At 48.5% G+C, this 14983-nt stretch overlaps 1 protein-coding gene across 1 annotated transcript in view; it reads right to left on the bottom strand.

The window, feature by feature from the left end:
- The window catches only part of RAB10 (RAB10, member RAS oncogene family), a 147819-nt gene that overhangs the window by 19556 nt on the left and 113280 nt on the right, over nucleotides 1-14983 (bottom strand). The window contains exon 3 of the mRNA XM_040348214.1: nucleotides 10421-10559. Within this exon, the coding sequence (XP_040204148.1) occupies nucleotides 10421-10559 (139 nt within the window). The remainder of the gene's footprint in view (nucleotides 1-10420; nucleotides 10560-14983) is intronic.

A 14983-nucleotide genomic window follows, 5' to 3' on the forward strand; every position in this document is an offset into this window, starting at 1 on the left:
CTTGCAAGCCAAAGCACTCACATATCAAAGCGAGTTTGTCCATAGGAATCAATGGAAACTCGGATAATTTGTTCCATAGCCACTGCTCGTGTATACAGTACCTCATGTGGCCAGAGGTGGGGGGGGGAGGCACCGGGAACTGAGCAGCTCCGAGCGTCTCCAGCACCCCCGGCCACATGAGGTACTGCCAACCCCAGAGGCTTGAATCCTGCCCGTCTTGCGAGAAAACGCTTGCAAATCGAGTCAGGATTTAAAAAAATAAAAAAAACGCCCGTATTGCGTAGACAAGGTTACTCGCAATCTGAGGTTTTACTGTACTTTTGTCTATGGGCTTAAGAAAAAAGGTTTACTTTCAGGAACCTCGGGTTCCCCCAGCAGATGGTGCTCCTTACATCGGTCTTGATGGTATCAAAGGACTTTAACTACTTGCCGACCTGCCGCCATAGTTTTACGGCGGCAGGTTGGGTCCCCTGCGCGAGAGCCCGCAGCTCTACGTCGGCTCTCGTGCTGGCCACTAGGGGCGCGTGCCCCCGACTCCCGTGCGTGCGTGTGCCCGGCGGGCACACGATCGCTCGTTACAGAGCTGTGTGTGTATAAACACACAGCTCCCGTTCCTGTCAGGGAGGGAAATGCTGATTTTCTGTTCATACAATGTATAAACAGAAGATCGGTCATTTCTCCTAGTGAGGCCACCCCCCCCTACAGTTAGAACACAACCAGGGACATAATTAACCCCTTCCCCGCCCCCTAGTGTTAACCCCCTTTCCTGCCAGTGGCATTTTTATAGTAATCCAAAGCATTTTTATAGCACTGATCGCTCTAAAAATGCCAATGGTCCCAAAAATGTGTCAAAAGTGTCCGCCATAATGTCGCAGTACCGGAAAAAAAAAAAAAAAAAAAAAAAAAAAAAAAAACTGATCGCCGCCATTACTAGTAAAAAAATAAATTAATAAAACTGCCATAAAAATACCCCCTATTTTGTAAACGCTATAACTTTTGCGCAAACCAATCAATAAACGCTTATTGCGATTTTTTTTTACAAAAAATATGAAGAATACGTATCGGCCTAAACTGAGGAAAGAAAATGTTTTTATATAGGTTTTTGGGGGATATTACAGCAAAAAGTAAAAAGTATTTTTTTTTTTCAAAATTGTCGCTCTATTTTTGTTTATAGCGCAAAAACTAAAAACCGCAGAGGTGATCAAATACCACCAAAAGAAAGCTCTATTTGTGGGAATAAAACATGTAAATTTTGTTTGGGAGCCACTTCGCACGACCGCGCAATTGTCAGTTAAAGCAACGCATTGCCGAATCGCAAAAAGTGCTCTGGTCTTTGACCAGCAATATGGTCCGGGGGTTAAATGGTTAAGCTACTGGATCATGAAGGGAGAAGAGCCTGCAAGGACCGGTCTAGCAGCACAGAAAACGATCCTTGACTCTGCCCTCTAGTTGCAAACGAGGGGTTAACCCTTAAGTGCAGCCCCATTGCATGGGAGGATTTTTAGGTTCCTGTAGTTCAGCTTTAAGCCGACAAATCAACTTTTTCGACCAAACTGACCCTATCGTGTGTGTTTTTCCATCGCATTCCATGACGCGCAGAGTGTAACAGAGGCTGCACAATTCTGAATTCAAATCGCTTCCCCGGAACAAGCATGCAACAAGTGAAGCCACAACACCTAATCTGCAGACTTGCTTTGGCTTCTCAAATGCATAGCAGTCAGGAAACCAGCATTAGAAGACAGGTTTCCTTTAAAGTCAGACAACATTTGAGCAATTTAACCCTTCCCCCTCCCCCCAGGCTCCCTTTGCGCACACAATGTGCTCTGCTATCAGAGGCACTCCCTGTGTGACTCATGTAGTCCAGCATGCCTGACAAGTGCCATAATGACTTGTGCAACCTCAGCGAGTGGAAAAATGCTTCCAATCCTGGAGGGCGCTACAAGCAAAGAGGAATCGGAGCAGACACGTCCACAATCGCCTTTACCACACTGAGTCACTCTGCCGGGCTCCAGATCCAAAGCAACGCTCCAGAAACACTTTCTTACTTGCTCCTGTCTTGCAGATGCAGAGTTAGGCCTGTGTTCCTCAAGGAGTGTCAATAGGTCATGTATTCCCGTCCTTCATCCACGCTTTAAAAATAGGTTCATCATTTGGCCTGTGAATGTGTGGAAACGTCGGCTTGGGAAAGACAGATCGACCATTGCACTGCGGTCATTCTACGCTTTCTAAATTATAACAGGAACATTCCATGACCCCATACACACCATTAGATTGTCTGCAGAGGTTTGTCTTTAGGTTTACCAAAACCATGTAGTGGAAGGGCCTGCCTGATTGCATACAAATTGAAACTCGTAGGCCTCGTACACACGACCGAGAATCTCGCCCGTCGTTTTCCCTGACGAGATTCTTGGCAAGAAACTCTTGCCGCCCGAGTGTACCGACTTTTTTTTTAAAAGAACCGCAGTTCTCTTGAAAAGGAAAGAACGCGGTGACGTCATCGCGTATGACGAGCATGTGCTTGTCACATTTGATGCCGTCGCCGTTATCTTGCCTACCTATGCCGTGGAAGCTACCGTGCATGCATCAAAGTCATTTCGAGCATGCGCGGGTTTCCACGGCGACAGGTAAGTATACACACTCTCGGGTTTCTTGTCTGGAAACAGGCAAACGAGAATCTCAACGAGAAAAAAAAAAAAAAAAAAAAAAAAAAAAAGCAGGTTCTCTTTCTCGTCGAGATTCTGGCCAGATTTCCAGACCAGAAACCTGAATGCCTCGTACACACCAATGGGAATCTCGACAAGAAGCAGTTTTCTTGCTGGTTTTTGCAGAGAAACCCAGTGGTGTGTACGAGGCCTTAGGCCCCTTTCACACTAGGCAGACTCAGTCTCAGCGGAGTCCACCAGGGCGGACTCCGTCTCCGCAGATGGATGACGAGTCCCTCTGCTCAATGAGCGGGGAGGGGCTTGTGCAGCACCACTGTTGATGAATATTTGTTGACGCACCTGAACGTCTGTCTGTAAAATCTGTCACCTGAAAATCTGTTGATGTCATATTTGTTGACGCACCTGAACGTCTGTCTGTAAAATCTGTCACCTGAAAATCTGTCCATGGCGGATCGTTTTAAGATCTGATGAAAACGGACATGCTGTCCGTTTTTCATCAGATCTCTCCATAGGATATGGAGAGATCTGATGAAAAACGGACAGCATGTCCGTTTTCATCAGATCTTAAAACGATCCGCCATGGACAGATTTTCAGGTGACAGATTTTACAGACAGACGTTCAGGTGCGTCAACAAATATGACAGGCGGACCTGAACGGTCTTCTTAAAAGTTGGGGGTCGTCTTATACGGCGGTAACCTAACATGCAGACCGCGGCCATCCATTTTTCAAAACCTGCGCCTCCTTCTGCTGTTCCGTGATTGGCGGAACACTCAGCTTCCCAGGAGACACTGTGTTCAATGTTCCGCCTATCACGAAGGCCCTCTCGTCCGAGACCGAGGACAAGAGGGCCTCCGTGATAGGCTGAACATAGTGTCTCCTGTGAAGCTGAATGTTCCGCCTATCACGGAAGAGCAGAAGGAGGAGGTGCGGCTTTTGAAAAAATGGACGGCCGCGGTCTGACAGATACTGCATGTCCTAGGACAGGGGTCTTCAAACTACGGCCCTCCAGTTGTTCAGGAACTACAATTCCCATCATGCCTAGTCATGTCTGTGAATGTCAGTGTGTTACAATGCCTCATGGGATGTGTAGTTCCACAACAGCTGGAGGGCCGTAGTTTGAGGATCCCTGTCCTAGGATAAGGTAAGGGATCGTCAAGGCATGCAATGGCGGCACAGTCTGGCATGCAATGGCGGCACAGTCTGGCATGCAATGGCGGCACAGTCTGGCATGCAATGGCGGCACAGTCTGGCATGCAATGGCGGCACAGTCTGGCATGCAATGGGGGCACAGTCTGGCATGCAATGGGGGCACAGTCTGGCGAGGCATGAATAGTAGGAAGGGGGTCATCTTATACTGCGAGTATATCCCAAAACCAACATTTTAGCTGGAAAATTAGGGGGTCCTCTTATACTCCGGCAAATACGGTAGTTTTGGTAAATCTGAAGTGTGTATGGGTGTCCAAGGCCTGTCAAAGATCAATCCTTTCTAGACAATGCCTGAGATTAGAGCAGGATCTATACAAGGAAGCATTTCCAAACGGCTGTAAACCCTCCATGGAAATGGTCTCTCCGATGCCCCCCAAATGGAAAGCCTGCTGATGGCTTCCAGGGAAATCTCCCCTGTCCATGATGACCACCTGAGTGAGCCAACCTTCAATTTACTGACAATCGGAGGAGTGTTGTAATATATAAACACACCCTCCGTATACCTTCAGGTAAGTAGATCACAGCTGAAACACGTGCGATTAGTTCACACCTATGAGCAGTCACCAACACCCATCTATAACCAGCATTGGCACATCCCAACCAGTGCTTTCCGTTCATGCTTTCTAGAAGAAACATCTTTCCATTAAGGCTGGAGCTACCAAGAAAAAATAAAATCTGACAGACTGGTTGTACTGATCAATCAACTTCAGCACAACCAGCCTGCCCATAGATAAAACAAATCTGAGGCTCCCAGCTGAACCAATTGATATTCGCTCATCTATGGCCGACTTTAGTTTAGAGTGAAGGTGTGCTTTAAAGTGTATGTATAGCCAAAACCTTGTACATTAGTTGGAGAAAGCAGTTTATTTCTACCACAAGGGAAATTTCCCTTCACTCCCAGAAAAAAACAAAACCTGAAGTTAGTGGAAAACGTCAAGAGTCTCAGCTTTTCCCCCTCTGCATTAGGGTTGTCCCGATGTCACTTTAAGACCAAGTACAAGTACCGATACTTCAATCTCGTTAGGGGTGTAACGGATCGTCATTGATCCGTGATCCGCACGGATCAACCTTTTCGGATCGGCACACATGTGATCCGTATGATCCGTAGATTGTGAGCTCCCTCAGCCTCCTCTCACTGCAGTACACTGACTGACAGGAAAGGAGGAGGCGGGAAACGAAACACTAGCACTCGGCCAATCAGGATACTTAACAGAAGCGATGACCCAGAGCTGCCCTGCCTCCAAACCAATCAGCGGGCGCGTTACAAGCAAGGCAGCGTGTGTGTGTGTGTTTTGGCCGGAGCTGTGTGTGAAGGGAAAAGGAAATGTGCTGCGGAGCCCGGGGGGGGGGAGGGGGAGGCCGAGTGTTTGTGATTGTATTCCTGGACGGGGGAGGATGTTATTCGGCATCCCCAGCACTGGACGAGGAGACCATCAGAGAGCAGAACACATACGGTAGTGAATACATTGTATGAGCCTGACACATCCCTCCCCTCCACACCGTGTTCCCTGTGATCACACACTATGGGGACACCATCATACCCACAATAATCACTGACAGGTGGAGGAAGAGCCCTGCTGTGTGTGTCAGATCATATATTTCATAGTTATTTTCAATACAAAACTGAGCTTATGTGCTTAAATACAGTATTTAGAAATCCAACGGACTGTTTAGTTTTAAAAGCAACAGCAAACCTTGCATGCTTGCTAATGTGACAGAACACCTCTGATTTTCACATTTAACATTTAGTTAAATGTGAAAATCAGAGGTGTTCTGTCACATTAGCAAGCATGCAAGGTCAGCAGGTTTGCTGCGGCTTTTAAAATGTACCATGTAAACAGTCCGTCGGATTTACATATACTGTATTTAAGCACATAAGCTCCATTTCGTGTTGAAAATAACTATGAAATATAAAACTCTGGTGGGTGTAACACGATTTGTCTTTTTTTTTTTTTTTTTTTTCTGATCCGAAAATGATCCGATCCGTGACTCCTGATCCGAGGATCGATCCGATCCGTGAGTTTTTTGATCCGTGACACCCCTAAATCTCGTGACAGTGGCACGTGTCAGTATTTTTTACAATTAGTTTTTTTATATTTTACAATTCTTTCTTTTTTTAAAGGGGGGGGGGGGGGGGGGGGGAATGGACAGTGTCAGTGTTTATTATTTTTTGCAATAATTTTTTTTATCAGCCCTGTTGGGGGGCCATGGTGAGATATCAGGGGTCTTAAGACCTCTGACATAGTCCCTTTCCCTGTCTCAAAGGGGAGAAGGACACAGATTCCCCAGTCCCTTTCTCAGCAGCCTCAGCTGCACTGAAAATGAATAGAGAGAAGACAGCGGCTCCTCTTCATTCATTAACTGACACATCGTAATCGCAGGAGGTTACAATGTTTCAGTTATGTGAATGGACAGAGTAATCACTGACTCTGTCCATTCAGAAAACGAAGGAGCCGGGTTTACTGGCTCCTACCTCAGCTCTCCATCCTGACAGATCGAGGGGGGTGGCAGCATGGAGGGGGGGGGGGGGAGAAGCGGACAGATGCCGAGAGGGGGGGACAGATGCCCAGAGGGAGGAGAAAAGAGAGGGGGGGACAGATGCCCAGAGGGTGGAGAAAAGAGGGGGGGACAGATGCCCGGAGGGTGGAGAAGAGAGGGGGGACAGATGCCCGGAGGGGGGAGAAGAGAGGGGGGACAGATGCCCGGAGGGTGGAGAAGAGAGGGGGGACAGATGCCCGGAGGGTGGAGAAGAGAGGGGGGACAGATGCCCGGAGGGTGGAGAAGAGAGGGGGGACAGATGTCCGGAGGGAGGAGAAGAGAGGGGGGACAGATACCCGGAGGGAGGAGAAGAGAGGGGGGACAGATGCCCAGAGGGAGGAGAAAAGAGAGGGGGGGACAGATGCCCAGAGGGTGGAGAAAAGAGGGGGGGGACAGATGCCCGGAGGGTGGAGAAGAGAGGGGGGACAGATGCCCGGAGGGTGGAGAAGAGAGGGGGGACAGATGCCCGGAGGGTGGAGAAGAGAGGGGGGACAGATGCCCGGAGGGTGGAGAAGAGAGGGGGGACAGATGCCCGGAGGGTGGAGAAGAGAGGGGGGACAGATGCCCGGAGGGAGGAGAAGAGAGGGGGGACAGATGCCCGGAGGGAGGAGAAGAGAGGGGGGACAGATGCCCGGAGGGAAGAGAAGAGAGGGGGGACAGATGTCCGGAGGGAAGAGAAGAGAGGGGGGACAGATGCCCGGAGGGGGGAGAAGAGAGGGGGGACAGATGCCCGGAGGGAGGAGAAGAGAGGGGGGACAGATGCCCGGAGGGGGGAGAAGAGAGGGGGGACAGATGGCCGGAGGGGGGAGAAGAGAGGGGGGACAGATGCCCGGAGGGGGGAGAAGAGAGGGGGACACGGAAGAGAACGGAGAAAGGACCGGCTGTCAGATTTTTAAATCTATACAGGGTGATCAGTGCTTGTAACTCTCCCACCGCACTGATCACCCTGCCTGCCCAGGTATCGGGTGAAGCATCGGAGCATTTGCCCGTGTACAAGTACTCTGGCAAATGTTCGGTACTGATACCAGTATCGGGACAACCCTACTTTGCATACACGTTAAAGAGGAGCTCCAAACAAGTGGTGCTTCCCCTTTTGGGTGGAGCTCTGCTTTAAGAAAAGTGGGAAAGAACTTTCAAGACAGACTTTTGCCATTCAATAAACCACATTTTACAATTCATCTTCCTGCAGTGAAGACACACACACACACACACACCATAAGAGGCAGCGAGCCAAACGGGAGCCCAGCGAGAAGAATTTTGGGAGATTCTAACATACCAGTCAAGCACCATTACTAAAGAAAGATTGTTCTGTGATTTTAAACCACCACATCCAGCTGTAGGATGTAACTGACAGGTCCTTTAACCACTTGTCTACTGAGCACTTTCACCCCCTTCCTGCCCAGGCCAGTATTCAGCTTTCAGCGCTGTCACACTTTGACAATTGCGCGGTCATGCAACACTGTACCCATATGACATTTAAGTCATTTTTTTTACACCCAAATAGAGCCTTATTTTGGTAGTATTTAATCACCGCCAGGGTTTGCATTTTGCTAAATTAAAAATGACCAATAATTTGAAAAAACACTGATAAATGGGGCGCTGTGCCCCGTCAGACTTGCTGGTTATCAGCCCTCCTTTCCTTACATAAAACATAAGAAAGGGATACCGATAACTGGCGAGTCTGTTTACATGTGACCAGCCGATCACATTGTAAAGGACCACTGTGATTGGCCCTTTACCCCAATCTGATCAGCAGTGTACCTATCCCTGGTAAAGAAGAAATCGGTATACACACACACACACACACACACACACACACACACACACACACACACACAACCTTTTTTTAAGCCAATCGAATGCCGGTCCCCAGTGGCGGAAGCTCTGCAGAGGACACAGCTGACAACGGTTGTGAAATGAATGGGGAGTGCCGTAATCCATAGACTTACTATGGGGCTTCTGTTGGGAGACAGGACTGGGTTTTTTTTGGCCAGTCACAAAGCCGGAGTCTGCGAACCCGGAAAGAAGCAACTCCAGCAGTGAAAGTACACTGCTGGAGGCCTTTGTTCTCAGGTGTCACATAATGTGCTAGTATGTGATGTTTACTAGCACATGACGCTGCCTTTCAGGTAAACAAAAAAAAAAAAAAACAAGAGCAGTTTACAACCGCTTTAAAGTGATTGAAGTCTTTTCTATTAAAATAACATGTTATACTCACCTGCTCTGTGCACAAAGCAGCCCCAACCCTCCCCTTCTTGGGTCCCTGTTTCGCAGCTCCTGGCCCCTCCCTCCTGTTGAGTGGCCCCACAGCAAGGAGCTTGCTATGGGGGCACCCGAGCCACAGCTCCGTGTCCATTCAGAGCCACACCTAGGCCCTGCCCCCTTTCTCTCCTTATTGGTAACAGTTAGTTTGACAGTAGCAGGCGCCAATGGGATCACTGCTGTGTCTCAGCCAATCAGGAGTCCCAGACGACCAAGGCATTCGTGGACATCGCTGGATCGAGAGGGGGCTGAGGTAAATATTAGGGGGGCTGCTACACACAGAAGACTTTTCATCTTCAAGGGAGTTCCACCTAAAAATTGAACTTCCACTTTTTGGAATCCTCCCCCTGGTGTCACATTTGGCACCTTTCACGGGGGGAGGGGGAAGCAGATACCTGTCTAATACAGGTATTTGCTCCCACTGCCTGGCATAAACCTACGCCACTTCCTGCACCTACACTGTCTTCCCCCGCAAGTCCCAGAAGACAGCAGCGACCAGTGAGGACGCGCCGCGCAACTCGCGCATGCGCAGTAGGGAACCAGGAAATAAAGTCTCGAAGGCTTCACTTCCTGATTGCCTCATTTGTAGCTGCTGGCTTTTAAAAATTATTATATAAAACAATTTTTTTTTTTTTTAGGTGGACCCCCGCTTTAATGCATAGAACACATTAAAGCGGAGCTCCGCTGAAAAATATTAAAAGCCAGCAGCTACAAATACTGCAGCTGCTGACTTTTAATATCGGCACACTTACCTGTCCTGGAGTCCAGCGCCGTCCGCAGCAGAGGACGAGCGATCGCTCGTCACTCTGCTGCCCCCCCGCCATCCTCGGTGAGGGAACCAGGAAGTGAAGCGCTCCGGCTTCACTGCCCGGCTCCCTATGGCGCATGCGTGAGTCGCGCTACGCCTGCTGATTGGCTCCCGTTGTGTACTAGGAGCCGAGTGTTCCCAGAACACACCGGCGGGAGGCGGGGGGGGAGTGGCGTGGCGACGACGTCATGCCCGCAGTCTGCCCGAGACTGTGAGGCCGGAAGTGGTTGCAAATACCTGTCTTTAGACAGGCATCTGCACCCCCCTCCCCCCTGAAAGGTGTCAAATGTGACACCGGAGGGGGGGGGGGGTTCCGATCAGCAGGAGTTCCACTTTAGGGCGGTGCTCCGCTTTAAGATAAAAAACCTGCCTTTACATTCACTTTAAGCTCTCAAACTTGTCAGTTGTGTCCCACTCAAACCTGTATAGTGGACTCCGACGGCCATATTTTTGTAGCCTCAGATTTCACTCAAACATTGCAGAACTCTGGGCTCTCAAACAGATCAGAGGACATGCGTACAAAAACGCTGGGAGGGGCCTTACATGCTGACGTCATACCGCCGGTTCTGGGACCCTTAGTAAGTCTGGATGCTGTTTTATGAATTTGTCTCCATGTGGAATATTTTTGTTGGCTGGCATTTAAGCACTTCTAATATTCCCCCCACAATTTTTTGCATATATTAGTGGATGAATTTATGTATTTCAATGTGAAGAACTTTATACATTTTCTGCTTGGGTATATTTTGGTTTTGTTTTATGCAAGATCAGAATATACAAGAGACTAGGACAGGCTCTTCACTCCACATACGAATGCAGACCACACAGGTGATTTTTGCTACCCCACAGTCTTTTTGAATGCATGCTACACACAGATTGTTTGTTTTTAGCAGACGGGTCTACAGCCACCCGCCGCAGGCTGTGCCACAGCAGACAGACACTCACCTCATCGATGTTTCTGAGCCACTTGCTGATGTTCTCAAAGCTTTTGGCATTTGTGATATCGTAGACTAACATAATTCCCATAGCTCCTCTGTAGTAAGAGGTGGTAATGGTGTGGAATCGCTCCTGTCCGGCTGTGTCCCTGAAAGAAAAAAATAAGAAGTGTCAGTAAGAGGAGTCACAAGACACTCAGTGATGACCAAAATCCATAGCTTTCACCAACATGGATCAACGGACAAAGTAGACTAGGGGTAGGCAACCTCGGCCCTCCAGTCATGCCTGCGATCGTCGGGGTCTTGCAATGTCTCATGGGACTTGGTTTAAAAAAAAAAAAAAAAAGTCACATGTGCACCCAGCTTCTGATACATGGCACCCATGTACGGAAAAGTGATTAGTAGATCTGAACTGAACTGAAGTTGCATGCAAATCTCGACACGTCATCTAAAGCGGACCTTAACCATGCCCCTCCCCCTTGACCACGAGCACCTCTACTCGTCAGTGGGATTGTAGGCTATAGGACCAAAAGAGAGAAAGCAAGCCTGACTTTGGCAGGAAAAGTTGAGGATTGGATATAACTCCAGCTGCTTCTGATCTACCAACATTTGTTTTAACATGAGGTTTTCACTGAAGGTAACATTTGCCTTAGCATAGGGCAAGCACCTTGCTTAAGAGGGGTATGTACGGGTTACTACAGAACTCCATATTCAATGAGTAAATATATGAGTGGGGGGGGGTCTGCTTTTACATATACATTACTAGCCATACAGAAAACAAATGATATCTTCAGCAATCAAAGTGCTTCTAAAGGCTGAGTCTCTCCTTATTGGCTGACACACTGTCAATCACAGCAGGGGGGGGGACCGAGTCACGCTCCGAGTCCCATAGACCCACAGAGGCAGCTCGGGAGCAAGCAGCTTGGGGCATTCGGCAAGAGGGAGGGGCCACAAGACGACCCAGTAGGAGGATCGAGGCTGCTCTGTGCAAATCAATTACACAGAGCAAGTGTTAATTTTAAAGAAAAATAGAAAGCATTTAGAAGCACTATTACTTCTTCAAGTGCGATAATCATATTTGCACTTTTAACCAAGGCGCCACAAGATGATCAATTGCTGCCAATAAGCTAGGTAGGGGGTGCATATACCTGCATCCTGTAGGTCTCACTAGTGAAGGCAGAGATGCAAACTGACCACTAGAATGGGTCCGATTCCATGCTCAGGAGGGACGAGTTCAAGTGTGACACAAGTCTGAACTTGCCCGACCTATCCCACCAGGAAGCTGTCAAAGTGAACAGCCAATCATAGGTGGAGGAGGAGGCATGACCCACGCCCCTGCTAGAAGAGCAGGGGCGTGTACATATGAATCCGCCACCAATGACTGGCTGTCTGCTTTAACAGCTTCCAGGTGGGATAGCTCCTTACTAATGGGTACTGGCAGGATCACCAGATATCTAAACTCAATCAGCATCAACTATATTTAATCCTTACAGTAGAACTACAGGCAAAAAACGTTATCCATTTAAAATACAGCATTAGAATGTAATAAACCGGTCTGGTTTGGTTTTAACCACCATCTGTGTCCCATTGCAGAAATTTCCTCACTTCCTGTTCTATAGTCAAACAGGAAGTGAGAGGAAATGCCTGCAAAGAGAAGGAAGATTTATCCCCTATTTCTTTTCTGGGGACAACCCAAAACTTACATTACTTTCAATGATCGGCCCCTTTCACACGGTCGGACCGTTCAGGTCCGCAGGTGGACTTGAACGGCCGCTCCATACATCAATGGATGCCAGCGGCGACATGGCCGCTGGCATCCGACACGATCATCTAAAAATCGGATGGATGGCGATATGTTGCCATCCTTCCATGGCGGATTGGGTGAGATCTGATGAAAAAAAAAAAAACAGACATGCTGTCAGTTTTCATCAGATCTCTCCATAGGAGACAGTGGTGCTGGACAAGCCCCTCCCCGCTCAGTCCGCCAGCTCAGCAGAGAGATCTCCCGCTGAGCTGGTGGACTTCGCTGCGACGGATCCGCCTAGTGTGAAAGGGGCCATAATGGCCAAGAAGACAGAGGATGAATCTCCCCGACGGGGGGGGGGGGGCACAGACAGCAATATAACCTGACAGGGATTCTACTTCCACTCCATCCAAAAACGTGTTTTGCCTTTAGGTGCACTTTAGGCTCCTAGCCTTAGTAAATAGGTTTGTTAGATATAGATCTCCATCTCTTGTTGCTTCCTGGCCCAAGCCCAAATGATGCAATACATCCCACAAGATTTCTTAGCCAAGCACACCCTTCTGCCTGTGTTCCGTCAGATTTGGTAACAGAAGTGACGTTCCGTCGCCGCCCTCTTGCTACACCCCGCACTCCTCCACAGTAAGGAGACTCCGAGAAAGGGGACAGCGGACATCTTGTTACACCCACCGGAGTTCTCCCATTTCACCCGCATTTTTAACAGTAAAGTGAGTTTATGTAAAATACAAAACTCAGGTGGGTGCAACAAGATGTCCGCTTTCCCCTTCTCAGAGTCTCCTGACTTTGGAGGAGTGCGGGGTGGAGCAAGATGGCGGCGACGGAACGTCCCTTCCGTTACCAATTCTGACAGGTCGCCAGATCTGATTAAAGATCTGAGCTAAGGGCACATGGATTCCAGGAAGCTAATGCTACATGGATTATCTGCCCTTACTCAACACGGCCTCACCTAGACATGATGGGGGATTGTTTTTCAAATTGATTCCTCAACAAAAAAAAGCATGGAGACGCGAGTGGATGGGGCGAGTTTGCTTTGAATCATTTTACGTTTGTGGTGCTCAGATTAAAATTTAATTGGCTTTGATAGGGATTCAACTTCCTAAATTAAGAATTTAGCATGAGGATTGTAATGAGGAGAGCAACTTTGCAAACCAAGGTTTACATATACTTTAAAACCAACCAATCGGGAGGGTAAGAAGATGGGGAGCAGTAGAGCTGCACGATTCTGGGAAAAATGAGAATCGCGATTCTTTTGCATAAAATGAAGATCACGATTCTCGTTTTTTTTTTTTTATTATTTAAAGCGGTAAACCCTGTTTTTTTTTTTTTTAACCCTACCTGAAAAGGCAAAAGCCATAATGAGCTAGTATGCAGTCACCCCTACTCAGGTTGTCAATATTGACAACATGAGTAGAGGTGACAACATGGGCATCATTGCCCATGTTGTAACCATTACCCATGTGTTGTCACCCCTATCCATATATGTATACTCTCTCAGGCCCCCAGGTAGTACAATGGTTCTCTCTCTCAGGCTCCGGGTTACACGGAACCCCTCCGCCGGTCCTCACCTTGGTGCCCCAGTCTGCCTCCTCCAGCGGTAAAGCTCCGGCTGGGCTCCCCCAGCACCTGCCCTCATCTCCCCGACTCCGGTCAGCATTCTCCGCTCCCTGTCTGGAACCAGGCCGCTAGGAATCCTGGGATTGGTAGTTCTACAAGGAGACCTCCCCCTTACTAAGAATAGAGGCGGGACTACATATGGCATATGGGACTACATGGCATGCCATGCGGGGTGAAACGGAAACGTCCTGCGGCATCTAAGGTAAGAGAACCCGATTACTAGCAGCTGGCGGCAGAGGATGTTCCTGCTGCGGATTGGAGGATGGTGGTGATGGGGAATGTGAGCGACTTCCGGGACACATGCACATGGGTGAGAATAATTCAGTGCGTTTCCTATGGCCGCACCCAAAAATCGCGGGTCATCCTGCGGGGAGATCGCGGGCGGGAAAAATAGAGATCGCGATTCTCTCCGGGATTAATCGTGCAGCTCTAGGGAGCAGCCAAACAAGTATTACAGAAAACTCTTCTCTCAGGAGGCAGCTCATTCCGAGTAGTTAATAGACCAGAAGCATGCAGCACCTTCACAATTACACAGAAAAGATCACTGGAGGCACACAAGAGGAAATATGGAGGGCCAACTATAGATAATGGGGGGAATTTATCAAAACTGGAGCAGTTGTGCAGGCAACCAATCAGCTTCCATCTTCAGCTTGTTCAGTTAAGCTTTGAAAAAAAAAATAAAAAAAAAAAAAAGACAGAAGCCGATTGGTCCTCATGCACAGCTACTCCAGTCTCAACTCCCTTTCATATGGAGGGATGCAATCAATAACAAAACGTGTATAAAACAGATAAATTGCTGACTAAGCAGAAAAATGGGAGTTTTCCTTTTAGCACAAGCTTATATATTGGAGAAAATCATGAATTCCTTGCCATACAAGTCCCCTCAGAAAGTTATTAGAAAGCCACGAGCCCTTCCTAGGATACACCTGGATAGAGGTCGGTGGGAGGGGCTCCGGTTGTGACAACAGAGCGTGTTGCTAGTCAAACACAAGCCGTGCCGACTACTCCCTGAACACACCAAGCTCTCCAATATTTGTGCTCCGGAGATCGGATACCTGCCAGCCTCCGGTCATGGGAAGCTTCCAAGAAAAGAAAAACCCACACACCTCCATACCCAGGAATCTAATAAAACACACTCACCGGACACTTTATTAGGTACACCTGGCTAGTACCGGGTTGGACCCGATTTTTGCCTTC

Source organism: Rana temporaria, chromosome 4 (genome assembly GCF_905171775.1).
Source record: "Rana temporaria chromosome 4, aRanTem1.1, whole genome shotgun sequence".
NCBI classification, from domain to species: Eukaryota; Metazoa; Chordata; class Amphibia; order Anura; family Ranidae; genus Rana; species Rana temporaria.